The sequence below is a fragment of the Stigmatopora nigra genome, chromosome 19, assembly GCF_051989575.1.
Source record: "Stigmatopora nigra isolate UIUO_SnigA chromosome 19, RoL_Snig_1.1, whole genome shotgun sequence".
NCBI classification, from domain to species: domain Eukaryota; kingdom Metazoa; phylum Chordata; class Actinopteri; order Syngnathiformes; family Syngnathidae; genus Stigmatopora; species Stigmatopora nigra.
Genome location: NC_135526.1, coordinates 8829781 through 8846972, shown reverse-complemented (window position 1 = coordinate 8846972; position 17192 = coordinate 8829781). Strand labels below are relative to the sequence as shown.

Genomic DNA, 17192 nt, shown 5'->3' with positions numbered 1-17192 from the left:
ATATTTAATTGTCTGTCTGCTTAATACTATTATTTTGGAATAATTACTCTGCATAGTCATGTGAATAAAAAACATGGCCATGTGTTTACTTTTTTTTTAATTACTCTAAAAAGATTGACCCCACCTTTAGAAATCATCGTATCTTAAAATAAACTCTTCCAATTTTAATTTCTTATTGTCTTGTGCTCAATGGGTGATGAGGTTATTTCACACATGAAGTGAAATATTTAAAAAAATTAACTAAGTGTATGGACAGCAGAATGGTGTACACTTGTGCTAATTTAGAACATTATTGCTGAGCTCGTAGAAACTTAATCTAAATATTTCATAAATTGTTCACGGTAAGGAGCAATTCTGCTTCAAATATTCTTATGCATATTGCAAAAAGTGGTATTGTGGTTTTAGTGAAGTGTATTGAATCAAACTCAAGATTTGTTTTCATTCATAATTCAGTAACCTTTTGACAAAAAAATACTCTCAACAGACATCGGTGGCTCTCCTTATGATCAAAACCACCAAACACAAATACAAAAACACTGCAACAAAATAAATTCACAGACTGAGTACACACTATGAGCAATCCTTGACATTTATTTCTGGTACATTTACAAGATGGCAGCCAGGAGACCAAAAATATAGAACGATGGGATAGAAGGAAGCAACTCAGTCACATATTTCCTATACATTAGATCATATTTCTTTTTTTTTTAAGATTCACATAGTCAAACATTGCTTCCATGCTCACACATTCCAGTGTTCAATCCCTACAAAAAAACAGAATCATTTTTTTCAAAAATACCAAGTTTGGAGACTCATCACTATGAGTTAAGTTCCATAAATTAAATCTGAGCATTCATAGTGTAAATCCTTCATACATGAAAGTTACAGCCTCGTCCATATTCTGTAGAATATGTTGAAAGGTTTAATTCTGAATAGAACTACTAGAAACAAAAACAATAACACTTTGAGGGTTTAAATAATTCATCCTTATATTGTCAAACAAAACGACCTGCTTACAGTGTTGAAAAAGCCTGACATAATTAGTGGGTGATATATTTCTGTATTGGTACAGCAGAACCTCCCAAGTTCATTGCAAAATCCCTTAGGGGGTTCCACTCTATTAAAATTACTTAATTTAAACATAACCGTCACCCTCCAGTTCAGCACACCTGCACGTTTGTACAATGTGATGGGTTGTAATCTCAATTGCACCAAAAATGACCATTAAAATAACTGCACCAGTCACATTCAAAACAATCCGGCTCATTTAGTGTCATTCAAAATAATAACCTGACTGCATTAATCCAATGTACAAATCTACACTGAGGAGTTCAATTTACATAATAGGCACTTGAATTCACGACAGTTGAGAAAAGACGTGAAATGCCTGTGTGTCGCATAAGTCAGAGAAGAGTACTGTAAATGGAAGTCACAGGGGAATTTCTTATCCAAACTTCCGACTTTTTTTTTACGCACGCATACAGTAAGAAATTTTCTGAATGAAAATCCAGAAATGTTGTCTTTCCACCTCTCGACTCCCTACATATACATACAGCGTACCGCTCATAAAATGAGACAATCGCGGGGCCTCCAGAGGGTGAAAATAAGGTGCTTCTTGCCTGTGAGCCGTCCTACATCTAAAACAAACTATGATAAAGAAATGTCAAATCTCAAAACAAAAAATACATTTATAAATAATTCCACATATTATAGAAACACACAGGTACTCCCAAAATGTATTTAGAGAGTGGAAGTACAGTAATCCCTCAAATATTTTGTCTGCAACTTTCACGGCTTCACTACATTGCAGATTTTTTTCTGGGGGAATTTGTTTTTTTTAATTATTATTTTTTTGTAAGTTCATAAAAATGTGAAATACCACGCTGAAACTTGCAAGCGGAACCCACTCCCGTTTTCCGCTTGCTACTAGGAAAACGGCGGAAAACAGAGAATTAAGCACTGAAGCATTTTTTTAAAACTTCATAAAAATGTGAAAAGCCACGCTGAAACCACTCCTGTCTTCCGCTTGCTACTAGTACTCAGCACTGAAGTAAAAAAAAATAACATGATATTTTTTTATAAATATGGGTGAGTGACCCTACTTTGCAGTTTTTCGTTTATCACTGCCATGTTTGGTCTACATTAACCGCAATAATCGAGGGATTAATGTAGTCAGTTTCAGTGTGGCTTTTCCCTCTCACAACTAACTCAACATGCACATCATTACATGTCATTTGGACTGGCAGTACCTGACCTTGCTTGGTGTGCCTTCACACACTCCTCGCAATTTTTACACAGCCGAACTGGGCCTATTCACGTAAAGATTTTTAGTGAGTCCTCGGGTTACACATTATGCCCCCAGAGAGGGGGCCTAACAGAAAATAATTGAGAAGCACTGCATTAGTCAAAGTCAAACAACTTCCGGTTCATGTAAACTAAAAATAAGGACAGTAATTTAACGAACTGGATTTTCTGTATGTTTCAAGTGACAATGTTGATGTGTTGAGTGCTATGTTTACTGGGCTATCCCTAAACCCACCACGTGTCTCACCAGTGTCGTGGCCGGTCTTTTGGTCGCCGGTCTTTTGGTCACCGGTCTTTTGGTCACCGGTCTTTTGGTCACCGGTCTTTTGGTCACCGGTCTTTTTCTCACCGGTCTTTTGCTCACCGGTCTTTTGCTCACCGGTCTTTTGCTCACCGGTCAAATGGTGACAGAGAGTTTACTGTTGAAACCAGCTCTCAAAATTATATTCATGAGAGAGTTTAATATCTAAGAAAGAGAGTTTAATATCTAAGAGAGAGTGTTTAATATCTAAGTACTGTTTAATATCTAAGTACTGTTTAATATCAAAGTACTGTTTAATATCCAAGTACTGTTTAATATCTAAGTACTGTTTAATATCTAAGTACTGTTTAATATCTCAGTTCTGTTTAATATCTAAGTTCTGTTTAATATCTAAGTACTGTTAAATATCTAAGTATTGAAACCAGCATTAAAAATTATATTCAAGAGAGTTTAAGATCTAAATATCTACTGTTTTCAACAGTACTTAGATATTAAACAGTACTTAGATATTAAACTCTCTCTCTTAGATATTAAACTCTCTCTCCTGAATATAATTTTGAGAGCTGGTTTCAACAGTAAACTCTCGACTAAAAGGGACCAAAAGACCAGCGACCAAAAGGGACCAAAAGACCGGCCACCAAACGTCCGAGCACCAACTGGTGTGAATGAGGGAGGTAGGAGTAGGGAAGTCTTTTCAATTGGCATTATCTACAGCCAAGGCTTGTCATGTTCTGTGCTTTCGGTTGCAAATAAATTATTGAGAAGCCTAACTCTTCATGCACTTCTCAGCAATAATGGTATATACAGCATCTATTTTTTTTAATCCTAGGTTACGTCGCTAGCATAGAAATGGAACTCGGTTGTAACTCGAGGACTCCCTTACAATCAATTGACCGTAATGATTAATTCAGGCCATATTTTTCAGAAGTGGCTCAGTTACTACGTTAGATTAGTAAAAATACCATTACAGTTATGAAATAATTTGACCGTTAAATTATGTTTACCATGATTTGTATCATTGAAATGAGAAATTGTCTCCTGAATGGCCTGCAAGAAATACAGTACTGTTGTTTAAGTACAGTTACTGCCTCAATCTTGTTTTCTGTTCAGAATCAACTTGAAATTAAATCTTCCATGATGGCAAAGAGAAGCCACATCCCGCCACCGTAAAACACTTTTCTTACAGTCTGTGCCTGCGAGGATCCGTGCGGGGCGGCGAAGGCGGCGGAGGTAGGGTTACTGTTGTTGGGGGATCGACGGTGTCATTCATGGGTAGGACCAGGCGAGTGCCCCGGATGGGCACCTCCTGATCGGTCAGCCCAAGTTCGTGTTCCGGGCACTCGTCGGGGGCGGACAGGTGATGGCTCTTGATGCCCCCGGAGCCCGAGCCGTCCGTACTGACGGTGACGTCGGCGTACATGTCGCCCACTCTGGGGTCGTTTAGGATGAAATCAGAGTCGTCGTCGTGCAGCTGCCCTTCGTTCTAGTGTGCAAAAAACAAACTGTGGATGAGACACTAAAATAAATATTCTATGGCAACTCTAAAAGCTTAACCCTCTCATGCAGGAATGATGACTTTTTTGTTGTTTATCAATGTTCTTATAGCAATTATTTAAACCAGGGCCCACATCTATTTTGCAATGGGCATTTTTTTCTTTTAAGTAAAGATTATTTAAACGAAATGAATGAATTGATGGATCTATATAGGATAAACTGCAATTTGCTGGCAACCAATTCAGTGTCCCCCACCTCATGAACATAGTTAGCTGGGATAGGCTCCAACACCCCCACAACCCTTGTGAAAATAAGCAGTAAGGAAAATAAGAGTATATAACAATGATTTAAAAAAGACAAATTTACAAAAAACATGAGTTAGAGAAAATGTGATTATGAATAAAATAACAATTCTAAAATAAAATTAAACAAATTGAAATAAAAGAAAAAAGGAAGAAAGTGTTGAAGGAAAAGTGTTCTGTCTTCGTTCTTGGGTTTGATTAATTTCAGATGTGGTCGATGATTTTGAGAATTTGAATATGTGTGGCTCTTCAGGCGTGTTTTAAAATGTATTTTTAACTTTGTCCAAACCTCATATGCTTGCGGGCTGGTCAGGCAACGGGCCAGTGGTCCACAACAGGTGGGCATGGTGGCAGTCAGAGGGGGGCCACTGTGGGTCAGTAGTGGTTTCAGGTAGCTGTTTGAAAATTGTAAAAGACCTCAAACATTTTGGAAAGGGGCAAATTATCCTCAATATAACATTAGGGACTTAAAACATAAGCAGAAAGGTTCAATGATCTTCCTCTCATGGGACAAAATCAGTATGAATAATTTTAAATTTTAAATTCTGCGTTGTTTCACATCAAAGGATACTTGTGATCAAAGTTGTACCACATCCTGAAAGGCCAGGCGCTTTCATGCTTGGTGTTCCTTCTCAGTGAACCGTCCACCAGTCCAGAACTCTGTCAGGAAAATAATTCGGTCACGTTTTTAAAATTGCTTATTTATTCCACCAATAGATTTTAACTTAGTCGTAGTTACCGTTTGGTCTTGATCAGAATCCACACCCACACTGAGAGGGAAACAACATTTTGTAATTGGTGAGAAAAATACTGAAAATATAGACTTTAGGGGTAGGCCTTACGGAATGCTCATGAAGGAAAGCATAGGCATGGTGCCCCCTCCGCAGATCCACACAGTGAAGAAGACGATCAGCAAGGTGGTGGAGAACATCATCTGGCGGGCGTAGGTGGCAGTGTCTCGGATGGACAAGGCGAACGTCATGGCTCCGCGCAGACCTACAGGAGAACGGAAGAAGTGTAGAATAACCCCAAAAGTGCAATAACTAATTATGGACAATATTCAGATGCTTCTCAAGAATTAGCATAATACTTTATTGCTCTTAGTTCAATTAAAAAGTGAAGCACATTTTATATATTTTCTAGAATTTGTTACAAATGATCGAGCTACTCGGGAAAACGCAAAGGAGAGTTATTACCGTATTTACGGGGATATAAACCGCACTCTTACAATTGCCTTTAAAATGGTTAAATTTTACAATTTCTCGCGTATAAGTCAACCCCTCATTCACAATTTTCACCTCCATATTCATGGTTTTTAATAGGAAATACCAATCTTAAAAAAAGTCATTGCATATGGTATTTCTGAGATATTGTATGAATCAAAAGCAGATTATTGGGGTCAATATGATAAGGAAGTTGATATGCCTGTCTGCGTTAATGCAAAATATCAAATTATTCAATTTGAAAAAAGAAATAAGTCTGTCTTGATGAGAACTTAATGCTTTTTAATGAGAGAAATTACAATTTTTTTACCAGAAGTTTAAGATGTTGTTGCAGCCAAATCGTTTTTTTATGTAGAAAGATCTTTATAGTTTTTCGATGGTTAAAAAAAAATCTAAGCGGAATTTTGTTTTATTTCATAATCACAAATATACAATCATGAATCAATGAAGTAACGTAAGCACAACCAGGAAGTGTGTCCGTAGCGGTATAGTGTTCGCCAAGTCTCTAGGTGCAATAATAGCATGAGATACACATTACGCAGGTATAAAGGCTGATATTCTAACAATCGACCACAAGACCTACAATCAGCCTTAACAACCATTGGGATGTGCTGACATGGTAAGCGCTATGAACACATCTACTCGCGTCTGGGCAGTCAGAATTAGGTAAGACGGCGGCGCCCTAAGTAAAATGGCGGCGCCTAATGTAAGATGGCGACACCCAAAGTGAGCAGCCACAGGCACTAGTGATTTTTTTTCACGTTTTTTTCCACGTTTTTTTCTTGAATTTTATTCATAGATGTCAAAATTAATTTTGTTTAGCGTTTTATCTGTTTATCTTTTCTCTATTTTGAAATAAATGACCGTATTAGCCAGCCGCTTTGTATTGTGTGATGGCGTTTCGTCTTTGTCGTCTTTTTATGCGCATATTAGCCGTAACCTCGATTCAGTCATTATTTTTTTGTCCGAGAAATGCGGCTTATATGCGCGTGAATACAGTAAACAAAGAAAAAAAATCACAGACAAATGTCAAGTAATTAACAAGCAACGGCCGATCCTGATAAACAACACTTTCCTCTGCTGGTGAGACAAGTGCATTCAAATCTGAAAACTGATCAAGGGAAAATGTGATTCAATTCAAATTTAAATCAGACAGGCTTGATTAAAGGGCCATAAATGTTCATTCTTTTCAATCCAACACAGGATTGTGTGAAAGACTACATTTTGACCAATTGCCTCAGGTCATGAATTTACTTTATTGCTGTCTCTCTTAGCCTGGGGCGACATAAATTGCAGTGTTTAGTCAGACGCACGCAGAAATGTCCAAACATTTTGCTTTGGGCCTTTAATCAAATGTGTATTTAAGGACTGTCAAATTACGAAACGATTGTTGTTCTATGCCCTAAGCGGGAATCTGTGAATTTATTTAGTCTAATAACATAAATAACATCAAAAGTGCTTGCGTGCGAGCAAATGAATATTCTTTGTCATTGTGACTATTTTTACAGACATGTTTTACGTAACTTTTCTGGACATTCATGAGTAGTAATTACTCTTTTTTTTCTCCAATTGGTAAACATGGAATAATAACATATGATTAATTTATAGCCTTATTGAAAGTAGTTTTTGTTGATGTTAAGAAATATTTTTTTCAATTTTATTTTAAGAACAGTGTTGGGAAATTTAATTTTGATGGCTGCCGTGATTTCAATGTATTGAAGGAAATTGACATTTATTTGAGTGTCGCAATATTTTTTACATGACTTAAATATATTGACTTGAAATAAATGCTGGAATTGGTCCATTCCTTTCTTTCCATGGACTAAAATGAATACAAAATTATTGGTTACTTCATAATCTGGATTGTACCAAATTGGATAAAATGTACACCAAGCTATTTGTGATTGCATGATTTCTATCACTTCCCACCTATATGTCAAAGTTAATGCTAATATTGGATTATAGATAATAAATGAGAGGGTTGAGATTTTACATTATGACAATTTATCTGTTCTAGAACCAGCCATGATTGTTTTTCTATGTTATGATGTGATTACTTATCGTGGTATTGTATTTGGTTTTCCATAATAGTGTTGGAAATTAGGATAGTCTGTACACCATTTTAATTTGTTGCTGTCGAAAGCCTTCATAAAAAGTTTAATTCCTAAAGCAAGGCTGTACTTCGAGGTCTGGACTCTGCAAGAGGACATGGACTAAAACTCCCAATAACCTGTTTTTGTAGATTTATATACAGCTATTTTCACTGAATAAAGTATTTAAAGTATTTACATTTTTTAAAATATACATTATATTTAGATATTAATGCATTACCGTCTTTTCATGTGCGTATAACTAGTATTTGATGAATTCACTTCATCATAATTGTGCTTGTGTACTTGTATTTTTGTATAGGCGTGAAAAAATGTAGTATGGTAGTAATAAAAGGGGTGATCCTACTTCACGTCTGCTCTACATTTTCTGTGATATTTGAGGGATAACTGTATTTATGCTTGCACCTTATGTCAGCACCTAACAGATAACTTTTATTTTTTGATGACGATAGCAATACCAGTTAAAATGGAGCTTAAGGGAATCATTAGTTAACATTCGCCTCGCAAATTTTTATACTATATATGGACACGAGTTTTTATTTCAAGTATTTTTGTAAACTGAAAAGTTCCAATCTGTTCAGTAGATTAGTTAATAGTTTCAAAACAGAATTATTAGACAAGGCAAGATACTTTTCAGAAGGACATCTATTTTAGAACTTAAAAATCACTTTGCAAACTATGATTTGGAGTTTTACAGCACTGAAGGCTGTTATTTTAGGACAGGTTCTGAGAAAGTTCTTCGCCAATTGTTGCAATTGCAATAAAATGTTCAGATTTTTCAACCTTTGATACATCACAAGAGTCTATAAAACAGAGTACCTGCAAACATCATGACATGCTGAAAATTGGATCCAATCTTGTTCTTGCGACCCAGGTTGAGCAGGAAAGACAACGGGTAAATGTTTGCCGCCCTTCCCAAGAATACCGCCAACTAAAGTAGTAATAGGGTCAAGGAAAAAGTACCACTATGCCAACTGGCAGACATTTGCAGTTACCAGATGGCAGATGACAGGCAACAAATGGAATCATCATTTTTCTCCAAGGATAAATTTACGCAGCAAGGTTCACATGATACGAAAAAAAAAAAACGATTAAGTGCCATGGGTGTCAGGATATTTCCAGGACACCTCTTTAGTAAAACTTTTAGTGTTTGTCCCTCTGTTATGAGACCCTCCAGGAAGGTCAGTTAACCAATGTTTCACAGTATGACAATTCCAAAATGCATAGTAGAAAATAAAACCAACAAGACAAGGATACAAAGGCGCCGATGATGAACAAAGGGTTGAAGACGTGCGACTGAAAGGAGAAAAGCGTCAGGCCCATATAGGAGAAGATGAAGTTCTCTGCCAGAAAGTTGAGCAGCTCAAACAACTGCAAAGGAATAGACAGACAGAAAAACACATGTGAACACACCTGGCTATTTGCCTAATCTGAGTTTTGGTGACCATTCATTATTAAGTGAAATATGCTGCAGAAACTGTGGTAATAGGTTTGGACGACAAATTTTGAGAAACGAGCATACAAGACAGCCAGTAGGCCGAGACGCGAGAGGCTGCTCATGATAACAGCACACTGTCTTTCTTGTCGCATTTTCCTCATGTAAAGATATCTATGATCACTAGGCGGAGCGTTGTTTTTGCCGTGTTTTTTGCGTTAGTCAGTGAAGAATTAGTAGAAAAATAATGGGTCCAAAGCAAGTAGACGCAATGAAGGATAGTGCTAACAAAATGCGCGATCTAATCGGAAAAAAAATAACTGGTGTAAGTGTGACGGCGCTGGCTCGCCAATACGTAAGGGCACCCAGACAAGTTGACAAGTGGTTGTGCGTTATCCTATTGTGAGGACATTTGTGTGTGTCATTTTCGTAATACTTTGAAGGGGAGACAAATGGAAACAACCCTAGATATTTTCCTTTTAAAAACTAACAGGGAAGCTGGAAGCGAGGCAAAAAGAGCCAAGCCGGAAAAAGCAACAACAAAAAATTAAAACAAAATCTGAATTAAGTTTAGTGTAAGGTAAGATTAAAACTTATTTTTAAGTGTATCTGTATTGTAATCATTTAGGTTAAATTTTTGTTTGTTATGTTACAACCGCGTCTCCGTGCACTCCGCGATGTACTGAATAATGTCTCATATTAGTATTGAAAATCAGAACTTGTTACTGTTAGTAGATAATGAATTACAACAAATTTTTAAAAATCCATTGTAATATCAAGGTTTTTTTTTTCCAGAGGGTGGGAACAAATTAATTTGTATTCAGTTCATTTCTATGGGAAACGTTGATTTGAGATAAGAGTAAATCAACATACGAACTCGCTCCCGAAACGCATTAAGCTCGTATCTCAAAGTATTACTGTATTGTTCGGCCCTAAACGGGATATTACTGTACCTGTTTGGTTCGATCCTGAGAGTCCCGAGAGAGGTTGTTATAGGTGTAATGAGCCTGAGTCATGCCACAGAACAGCACAGCAACCACGCCTGGAGTCAGACATATTCAGAAAATTACTGGACAGTTAACGGAACTATGAAGACGACGAAACTATTAAGTGAATCAGGCACCAGTAAATCCGCATGCCTCTGCCAACAGGAAGGTGCTCCATGACATGAGGAAAAACAGTGCAGTCTCCAGCAAGGGGAAATCCCTCAGCTTAGTAAACTTGGTTACGTGATGGAAAGTTAAGAGGAATAAATAATAGAACATGATATTAGAAGAAACAAGACAACTCCACAATGCCGCTGTATGTGAATGTGTGTTGTTCATTTGCATCTAATCAAAAACAAAAGACATTATGACAACTAAACACATTGCTATTGGAAAGCTAACACTCATTTACCAAAAATAATGTCGATAATCAGATTATAATAAGGATATGAGCGCTGTCACCACCCCGGTGGCCACGCCAAGAGCAAATGATCCGCTGAAGACGCCCAGGAAAATGCCAAAGGACTTGAGCAGGGCCATGGCCTCGAAACTGTGGCTGTTGTCCCCCGCCGGCTGGTAGGCCACAATGGAACTGAGGGCCGAATGGACAGCATGAGCCATCCTTTGTCTTGTATTACCACTCTTCTTTCTAAAATTGCCCTCAGAGTACTCAAAAGACCCTTGTAAATATATGTTTTTAAATAAAGCCCAATCCATCGCTATAATGAGCATTGTAAATGGGAAAAAAGACAGTTTCTTAAACAGTGGACTCTGTTCGAATGGAGACTACCTCCTAATTCATCTCCTGTTTGCCAAAAACACTACCATGTTATTCTTAAATCAAAAGAAAAATGCGGAAGTGGAAGAAGAGGAAAAGAAAGCATGTACAACACAAATGTTCATAATATATAATAATAAACTTGGCATTGGGTATTTTGTCAATTGTTCCTAAAAAAAATTATAAGGCTCCCAGAAGACTATGTGAACACTAAAACCCTCCTAATAGCTTTTTCTTTTTTTTTTTAAATAGGCCCCCTTCCCTAATTGTTAAAAAATGGCTAAATTTGACTTGGGCCACACTTTTCATGCACCTGCATCTGTATAATCAAATGCATGGAAACTTAAGCAGGAAAAACAATTACAGCTCTGCCTATAACTGTACTGCATTATTGATAAGAACCACAAATACAGATTTCTCCTGTTACAGTTGACCCGACTTTCTTTCCAAATAAAGGCCTCAACTGTAAGACGTGCCTGAAAGTGCCTCCACAAATAAATACCTGGTACTCTGTAGTTGTTTTAGTAAATATACCGAATTATGTTTCGGTTTCCAACTGCCCAACATGCTACCACAAAAAAAAACACACATCCCAACCACACACCGAGGAATGGCCGTCTGATTCACACCCAGCCATTCTTCCTCACTTTTGGGCCGCACAGTTCGAGCCTCCCACCTACTCTGCTTCTCCAAGCGGAGAAGAACACTGCATGCATACGTACGCGTAGGTGATGAACAAGACAGGTGGATGAATGGTAGGCCAGCAGGAGAATGACAGGGACTTGTGTTAGTACAATGAATCCAGTTATGGATTTGAAGATGTATTGCGGGCATGAGTCTTTTGTAAAATGGAGGAGGAGTGTCACAGAAACTTACGACGAGAGAACAATCGCCACGGCGTCATTGAGCACGCTCTCTCCAAAAAGTAATGCATACAGGTCCACGTCTACCTTCAGCTCATTGAAAATAGCCAGCACTGTCACTGCAACACAAGACGGAAGGTAATAAGACAATCAAAAATAATGATTGGGTTATCGTCTAAAATAAATACAATTGCAACATGTTGGGAAGTAGAGTAAATCTGAATACTTAAAAAAGTTTCAGGGAAATACAGTCAAAAGATTTAAGACAGGAATTTTCAAACTTTTGACTGCAAATGTACAGAAGACTTGAAATTCAAATGAGCACCAACTATAATAATGCGAGATCTCATGTAAGACTAACACAGAAAAAAGTTCTCTATACAAAACAAATTCCTTAAATCATTGACCGCACTAGTAAAACTTAAAAGGTTTGATCGTAGAGCAAAAATTCGCTAGGAACCAAATAGAGATGAACAGTTAAACACAAATTGGGCCAAAATGTAATGATGCATTATAAAGCCTGATCTAAAATGGTGTCCATGGCTATACTCAAACCAAGGTTATGTTTTTTTGACGTCATTCAAAATAAGGTTTACATTCACGACAGTATTTTTAGTGGAAAAATGCACATATATGGGCTTAGCTTTATTTAATTCTGATCTACACAAAAGAGAACAAACAAAATTAATAAAAAAATAGGAAGATTGTCATTTGCTTTACTAATTTAACAGCATATATTATTGTTTGGAGATAAGCAAGCACTATACATTCCACCAAAGTGACATCAACTATCTTTAGTGTAAGTTTTAAGAAAATGTACTAAATAGCTACAGATGAATAATATTTTTAATACCACTATTTAGTTAAAACGGTTATCGTGGCCACAACATTCCGGTTCTACTGAACTGCAGGAAGAGAAAGTGGGCCACTTTGTATTAATTAAAATGCTAGCGTATTTTCCGCGTGGGTCGAATTGGGGTGACGCTGGCCGTAATATTTGGGATTAGGGAGAAAAAATAAACTGAAGGATCTCCCAATGTGATGTTTTGGAATCCTATGTTGTACCTGGGTCTGTCGCTGATACAATGGCACCAAAGAATAGACAGTCAGTGAAGTAAAAATCTCCCCCCAGCTGGCCCACCACTTTCATGAAGGACACAAATCCGTACATGATGAGCCTGGAGGACAATACAGGGAGCCATCAGATGAGGGGGAAGTTCATTGTAGTTACAATATGTGAATATGAATAGCGTACTTACCCAATAATAAAGCAGGATATAACAGTTCCCATGAAAGCATAAGCCAAGATGGAGCCAATGTTGCGGAAAAAATGCCTCTGTGACAAATGAGGACAAACATTCATTTGAAAGTAGATTCTATTTTTTAACTACAAGCAGGGGGTGCCAGGCTTCGCCAGTCCTACCTCCTTGTTTAAACCCAAAAGACAATTTTTGTGCTCTTAAAAAAATCTCTTGTGAAAAATGGGTGATAAACATATAAAAGATTGAGTTTACACACATAGAGAAGGTGAAGAAATACAATCACTCATCACTTGTCTATTTGGATCCAACAGCCGTTTCTGGTCACCTTAAAAAATGTCAACTCTCTACGTTGCACGGTTTGGACAAACGTTGCAAGAGAAGCTTAACATACACACACACACACACAAACACCCAGACACCCATAAATCACACTTAGATTATAGATGAGTTTGAAATTACATTAGCAAAACAATAAACTGATTGGTGGACATCCTAGAGTGCCGAATCGAGCCTGCCTTCAAATCTTAAAACATATAGACACAACTTAAAATATAACATAAATATATTTTTTATTTTTATGGTTCTCGTTTTTTGGATGATTCAGTATTGTCCTTACATAGGGAGTCGCCGCAAATGAAATTTTCCCCTCATTCTAAATCAGGGGTGGCCAAACTTGGGTTCTTTTGTGTTTATGTATTAACTTAATGGCTGCCAATGATGGTCATAGAAAACCAATCCAACAACAGAAAGTAGGCTAACCTCAAGCTTCCTTTACTGGCCATATTCAATTACATTTTCATCATTTGATTCGAGCCACCAAACACTGGACACTGGTGTGCATTTGCCCCACAATTCTTAATTTGGACACCTCTGTTCTCATCTCATTTTGTGAACCGTTTTATCCTCACTAGGGTTGCGGGGGTGCTGGGGCCTATCCCAGCTGACTTCGGGCCAGAGGCGTAAGACACTCTGAATTGGTGGCCAGCCAATTGTAGGGCACAAGGAGACAAACAACCATTCATGCTCACACTCATACCTGGGGGCAATTTAGAGTGTCCAATCCCCTGACCATGCATGTCTTAGGAATGTGGGAGGCAACCGGAGTACCCGGAGAAAACCCACGCATGCTAACTCCACACAGGAGGACCGACCTGGATTTAAACCCAGGTCTCCCGCAGTGAGAACGAAATGCTAAGCGCCACCGATCCCAGCCTTTAGTTGCAAAGCTTGTCACAGTTAACATATAATAATAACTGTTCTATCGACGACCTTACCCGTTTCAGACTGTACCCAGCATGGAAGATGATTGGGGGGAGTAAAATGTTGAAAAAGACTTCCGGGTCAAAAGTAACCTGAGGAAACATAGCAGATAATAATGTTTAATGCACCTGGCATAAATATGTCGCAAACTAGTAAATAAAGTTGTTCGGAGAGCACCAAGACCTCCTTCTTGAGTGTGCGCCGTATGCGATTGGAGAATAACAAAATACAGTAATCCCTCGAATATCGCCGCTTCAACTTTTGCGGCTACACTATATCGCTTATTTTTTTCTGGGGGGGAAAAACATTTATTTGTTTTTTAAGTTCATAAAAAGTGAAAATTCACGCTGAAACCCGCACTAAAGAAAAATATTTTTTATTTTTTTAATTTTTTTTAAGTTCATAGAAAAATTTAAAAATCCACGCTGAAACTCACAAGCGGAAGCCAATCCCTTGTCTTCTGCTTGCTACTGGGACTCAGCACTGAAGAAGAAAAAAAGGTAGTTATAATAGGGGTGATCCTACTGTGCGTTTTTTCATTATCCTGGCCATGTCTGGTCTACATGTACCGCAATTTTCGAGGGATTACTGTACTTACAAAAATAAAGAACGACCAAGTCTTGCCTTACCTTTCTCAACATCTCGTCGTCCTGCACTTGTCGGCCTTTGCCGCGACTGACTTCGCCCTTGAGTGTGTATTCGTAGAATCGCCCACTGACATTGACGAGCAATGTGGCAGGACTAGCGTTCACGGCACAGCCCTGCACAACGTCGCTCATGCTCGGTGGAACATGAACGCCAAAACGCAGGATCAAGCCCACTAGGAGTCCTTACATAGAGGAGGGAGAGAAAAACTTAGATATGTGCTCGATAAATCTAACGCTAATTTTTCATCTTATACTCAGTCTGGTCCGTATTGCTGAATTACGAACACAAAACAGTAACTTCATTTTTTTTCAAGTTGGCAAAAAACATTCTTACTCAAGGGGGTCAAACTCAGTTTGGTTCGTGGGCCACATTAATGCCAACTAGATCTCATGTGGGCGCGATCAGTTTATTTTTGGCCCAAAACTGTAACATTGACGACGCTACACATTCAATCCTTTTCGACTGCAGGCAGCGAATAAACGTTAATTCTCTAATAAATACGGTACATTATAAGGTTCTCTATTAACTCATAGAGTACCAATGAAGGGGCTGTTTTGCCGGCAGGGGGCGAAGGAACAAATGTAATTGCGGATAGGAAATTAATCAAAATTCAGTAATGCAATGCAAGTCACAAATTTCTGGTTTTGCATTTAAAAAAATTAAATAATGCTCTTCGATTGGCTGGCCACCGATTCAGGCTGTCCCCCGCCTCTGGCCTGGAGAGAGTTGGGTTAGGCTCCAGCACCCCCGTGACTTTAATGGCTATAAAGTGGTTCAGAAAATGAGATGAGGCAGAGAAAATTACATAAGAAAACATTTAATTCTGTCATGCAGAATGAATGAACACCCCCACGGGCCAGATCAAACCCCCTAGTACAGGGGTAGGGAACCTATGGCTCGGGAGCCACATGTGGCTCTTTCAATGGGTGCATCTGGCTCTTTGCTAACCTATGAGCTAAAATATGGAAGATACTATGTCTAGAGCTGCTTTAATCTTCTCTTGTTTTGTATTAGACTACACTGGAATGCATACTCATTGATGAGCAAGTCCATAAGAACGTTGTCAAAAGTATTCCGTTTTTTTCCACTTTAAAAGTGATGAAATTACTTTTTTTAAAGACCCATTTACATTTTTTACTTAGAAATTCAGAATATGGCTCTCAGGGAATAACATTAGAAAATATGAATTGTTAATGACTCTCATCATCAAAAAGGTTCCCGACCCCTGCCCTAGTAGGTCACTTCCGGCCTGCGGGCCAAAATTTTGACACCCCTTAGGGGGCGGAACGACCCCAGTTCACAAGTAAACTGTCAAATGTAACGAGTGCTTCAATCGGAGGAGGATAATTAGCTAGATAACATGGATGCTACACGCCGCTGTCAATGGGCTGTTAGCAAATGCTCTTACCGTATATCATCGCGAGCCCCGTTTCGTGAAGGAATCGAAAACGTCTGTGTTTGAAAAGCCATATAGTGAGGATAGTAAGCGTGAGGAGCATGATGAAGATGAGCAGGTTGGCACTGTCTTGACGGTGGCTTTCCTCAGCTAGCCTCTCTGTTGCGGCGTTGTCCATCGGGTTGCTCTCGCCTCTCCCGACGAGGACCACGACAAGCAGGGCAAACGGCAGGGACCGCAGGGCCGTTGGGAATCTACCGTGAAGGGGCGGATTTGTCTGTCTAGACGCCATTGTGCCGTTAGCGCTTAGAGTAGCAGTGATAGTAGTGGGATCAGGCAAAGCGCGCTGTCCCTGTGACGGACAACAACAAACGGCGTCATCTCCGTGTTTCTTTCAAAATAAAATAAGTTCCCGTTATTCAAAATAATAGCTTAAAATAAGGAATACTACAGAGAGGAATGCAGCAAGTCAGATATGCAAGGAATTTAATCATAAAAACATGTGAATATTATAAAAAGGAAAACAAACTGGTTAAGTAAAGTACATTTATCCATTCACTCGCCTGTCGTACTGTTTATCTTCACAAGGTTTGATATGAAACTTCATCCTTCAGTTGAATGAAAATGAATACATTTGTAATCGTAATAAATATCATTCATGCACGTCTATTTTTCTTCTGAATTGCTTTCATAACTTTCATTAGGACAGGGGGTCTCAAACATGCGGCACAAGGGCTAATTGCAGCCCACGGGACAATATTTAACATATGTATATGTAATGTGGTCCTTCACCACTTCACTGCTTCAGTACATCTGTTTTTTTATATTAAATATATAAAATAAGTTCATTTTTTTTAAAGCCAAAATT

At 38.3% G+C, this 17192-nt stretch overlaps 1 protein-coding gene across 2 annotated transcripts; it reads right to left on the bottom strand.

Moving 5' to 3' along the window:
- Positions 1-571: 571 nt before the first annotated feature.
- LOC144212273 (sodium/hydrogen exchanger 6-like) lies at positions 572-16704 on the bottom strand. 2 transcript variants are annotated; one of them, XM_077740013.1, is made up of 17 exons: positions 16337-16704; positions 14910-15109; positions 14295-14372; positions 13018-13094; positions 12824-12936; positions 11772-11877; positions 11500-11601; positions 10563-10709; positions 10255-10355; positions 10085-10173; positions 8954-9067; positions 8516-8627; positions 5205-5358; positions 5102-5132; positions 4934-5022; positions 4652-4757; positions 572-4049 (listed from the first exon to the last, which is right to left on the bottom strand). In XM_077740013.1, exons 1-17 carry the CDS (start codon positions 16614-16616, stop codon positions 3747-3749), a joined length of 2202 nt encoding a protein of 733 aa, XP_077596139.1. In that variant the 5' UTR covers positions 16617-16704; the 3' UTR covers positions 572-3746. The 2 variants fall into 2 exon arrangements, with proteins under 2 accessions (XP_077596139.1, XP_077596140.1); XM_077740014.1 differs by lacking the exon at positions 11500-11601.
- Between the last annotated feature and the right edge of the window lie 488 nt (positions 16705-17192).

What these genes read in the sequence shown, in the direction of transcription:
- LOC144212273 (XM_077740013.1), bottom strand. Translation starts at nt 16,616, where the DNA reads ATGGCGTCTAGACAGACAAATCCGCCCCTTCACGGTAGATTCCCAACG. An exon ending in TGTATCAGCGACAGACCCAG is followed by an intron (nt 11,878 to 12,823) that starts GTACAACATAGG and finishes CTTGTGTTGCAG; the next exon opens with TGACAGTGCTGGCTATTTTC. An exon ending in CCAGCCCGCAAGCATATGAG is followed by an intron (nt 4,050 to 4,651) that starts GTTTGGACAAAG and finishes TTTGCACACTAG; the next exon opens with AACGAAGGGCAGCTGCACGA.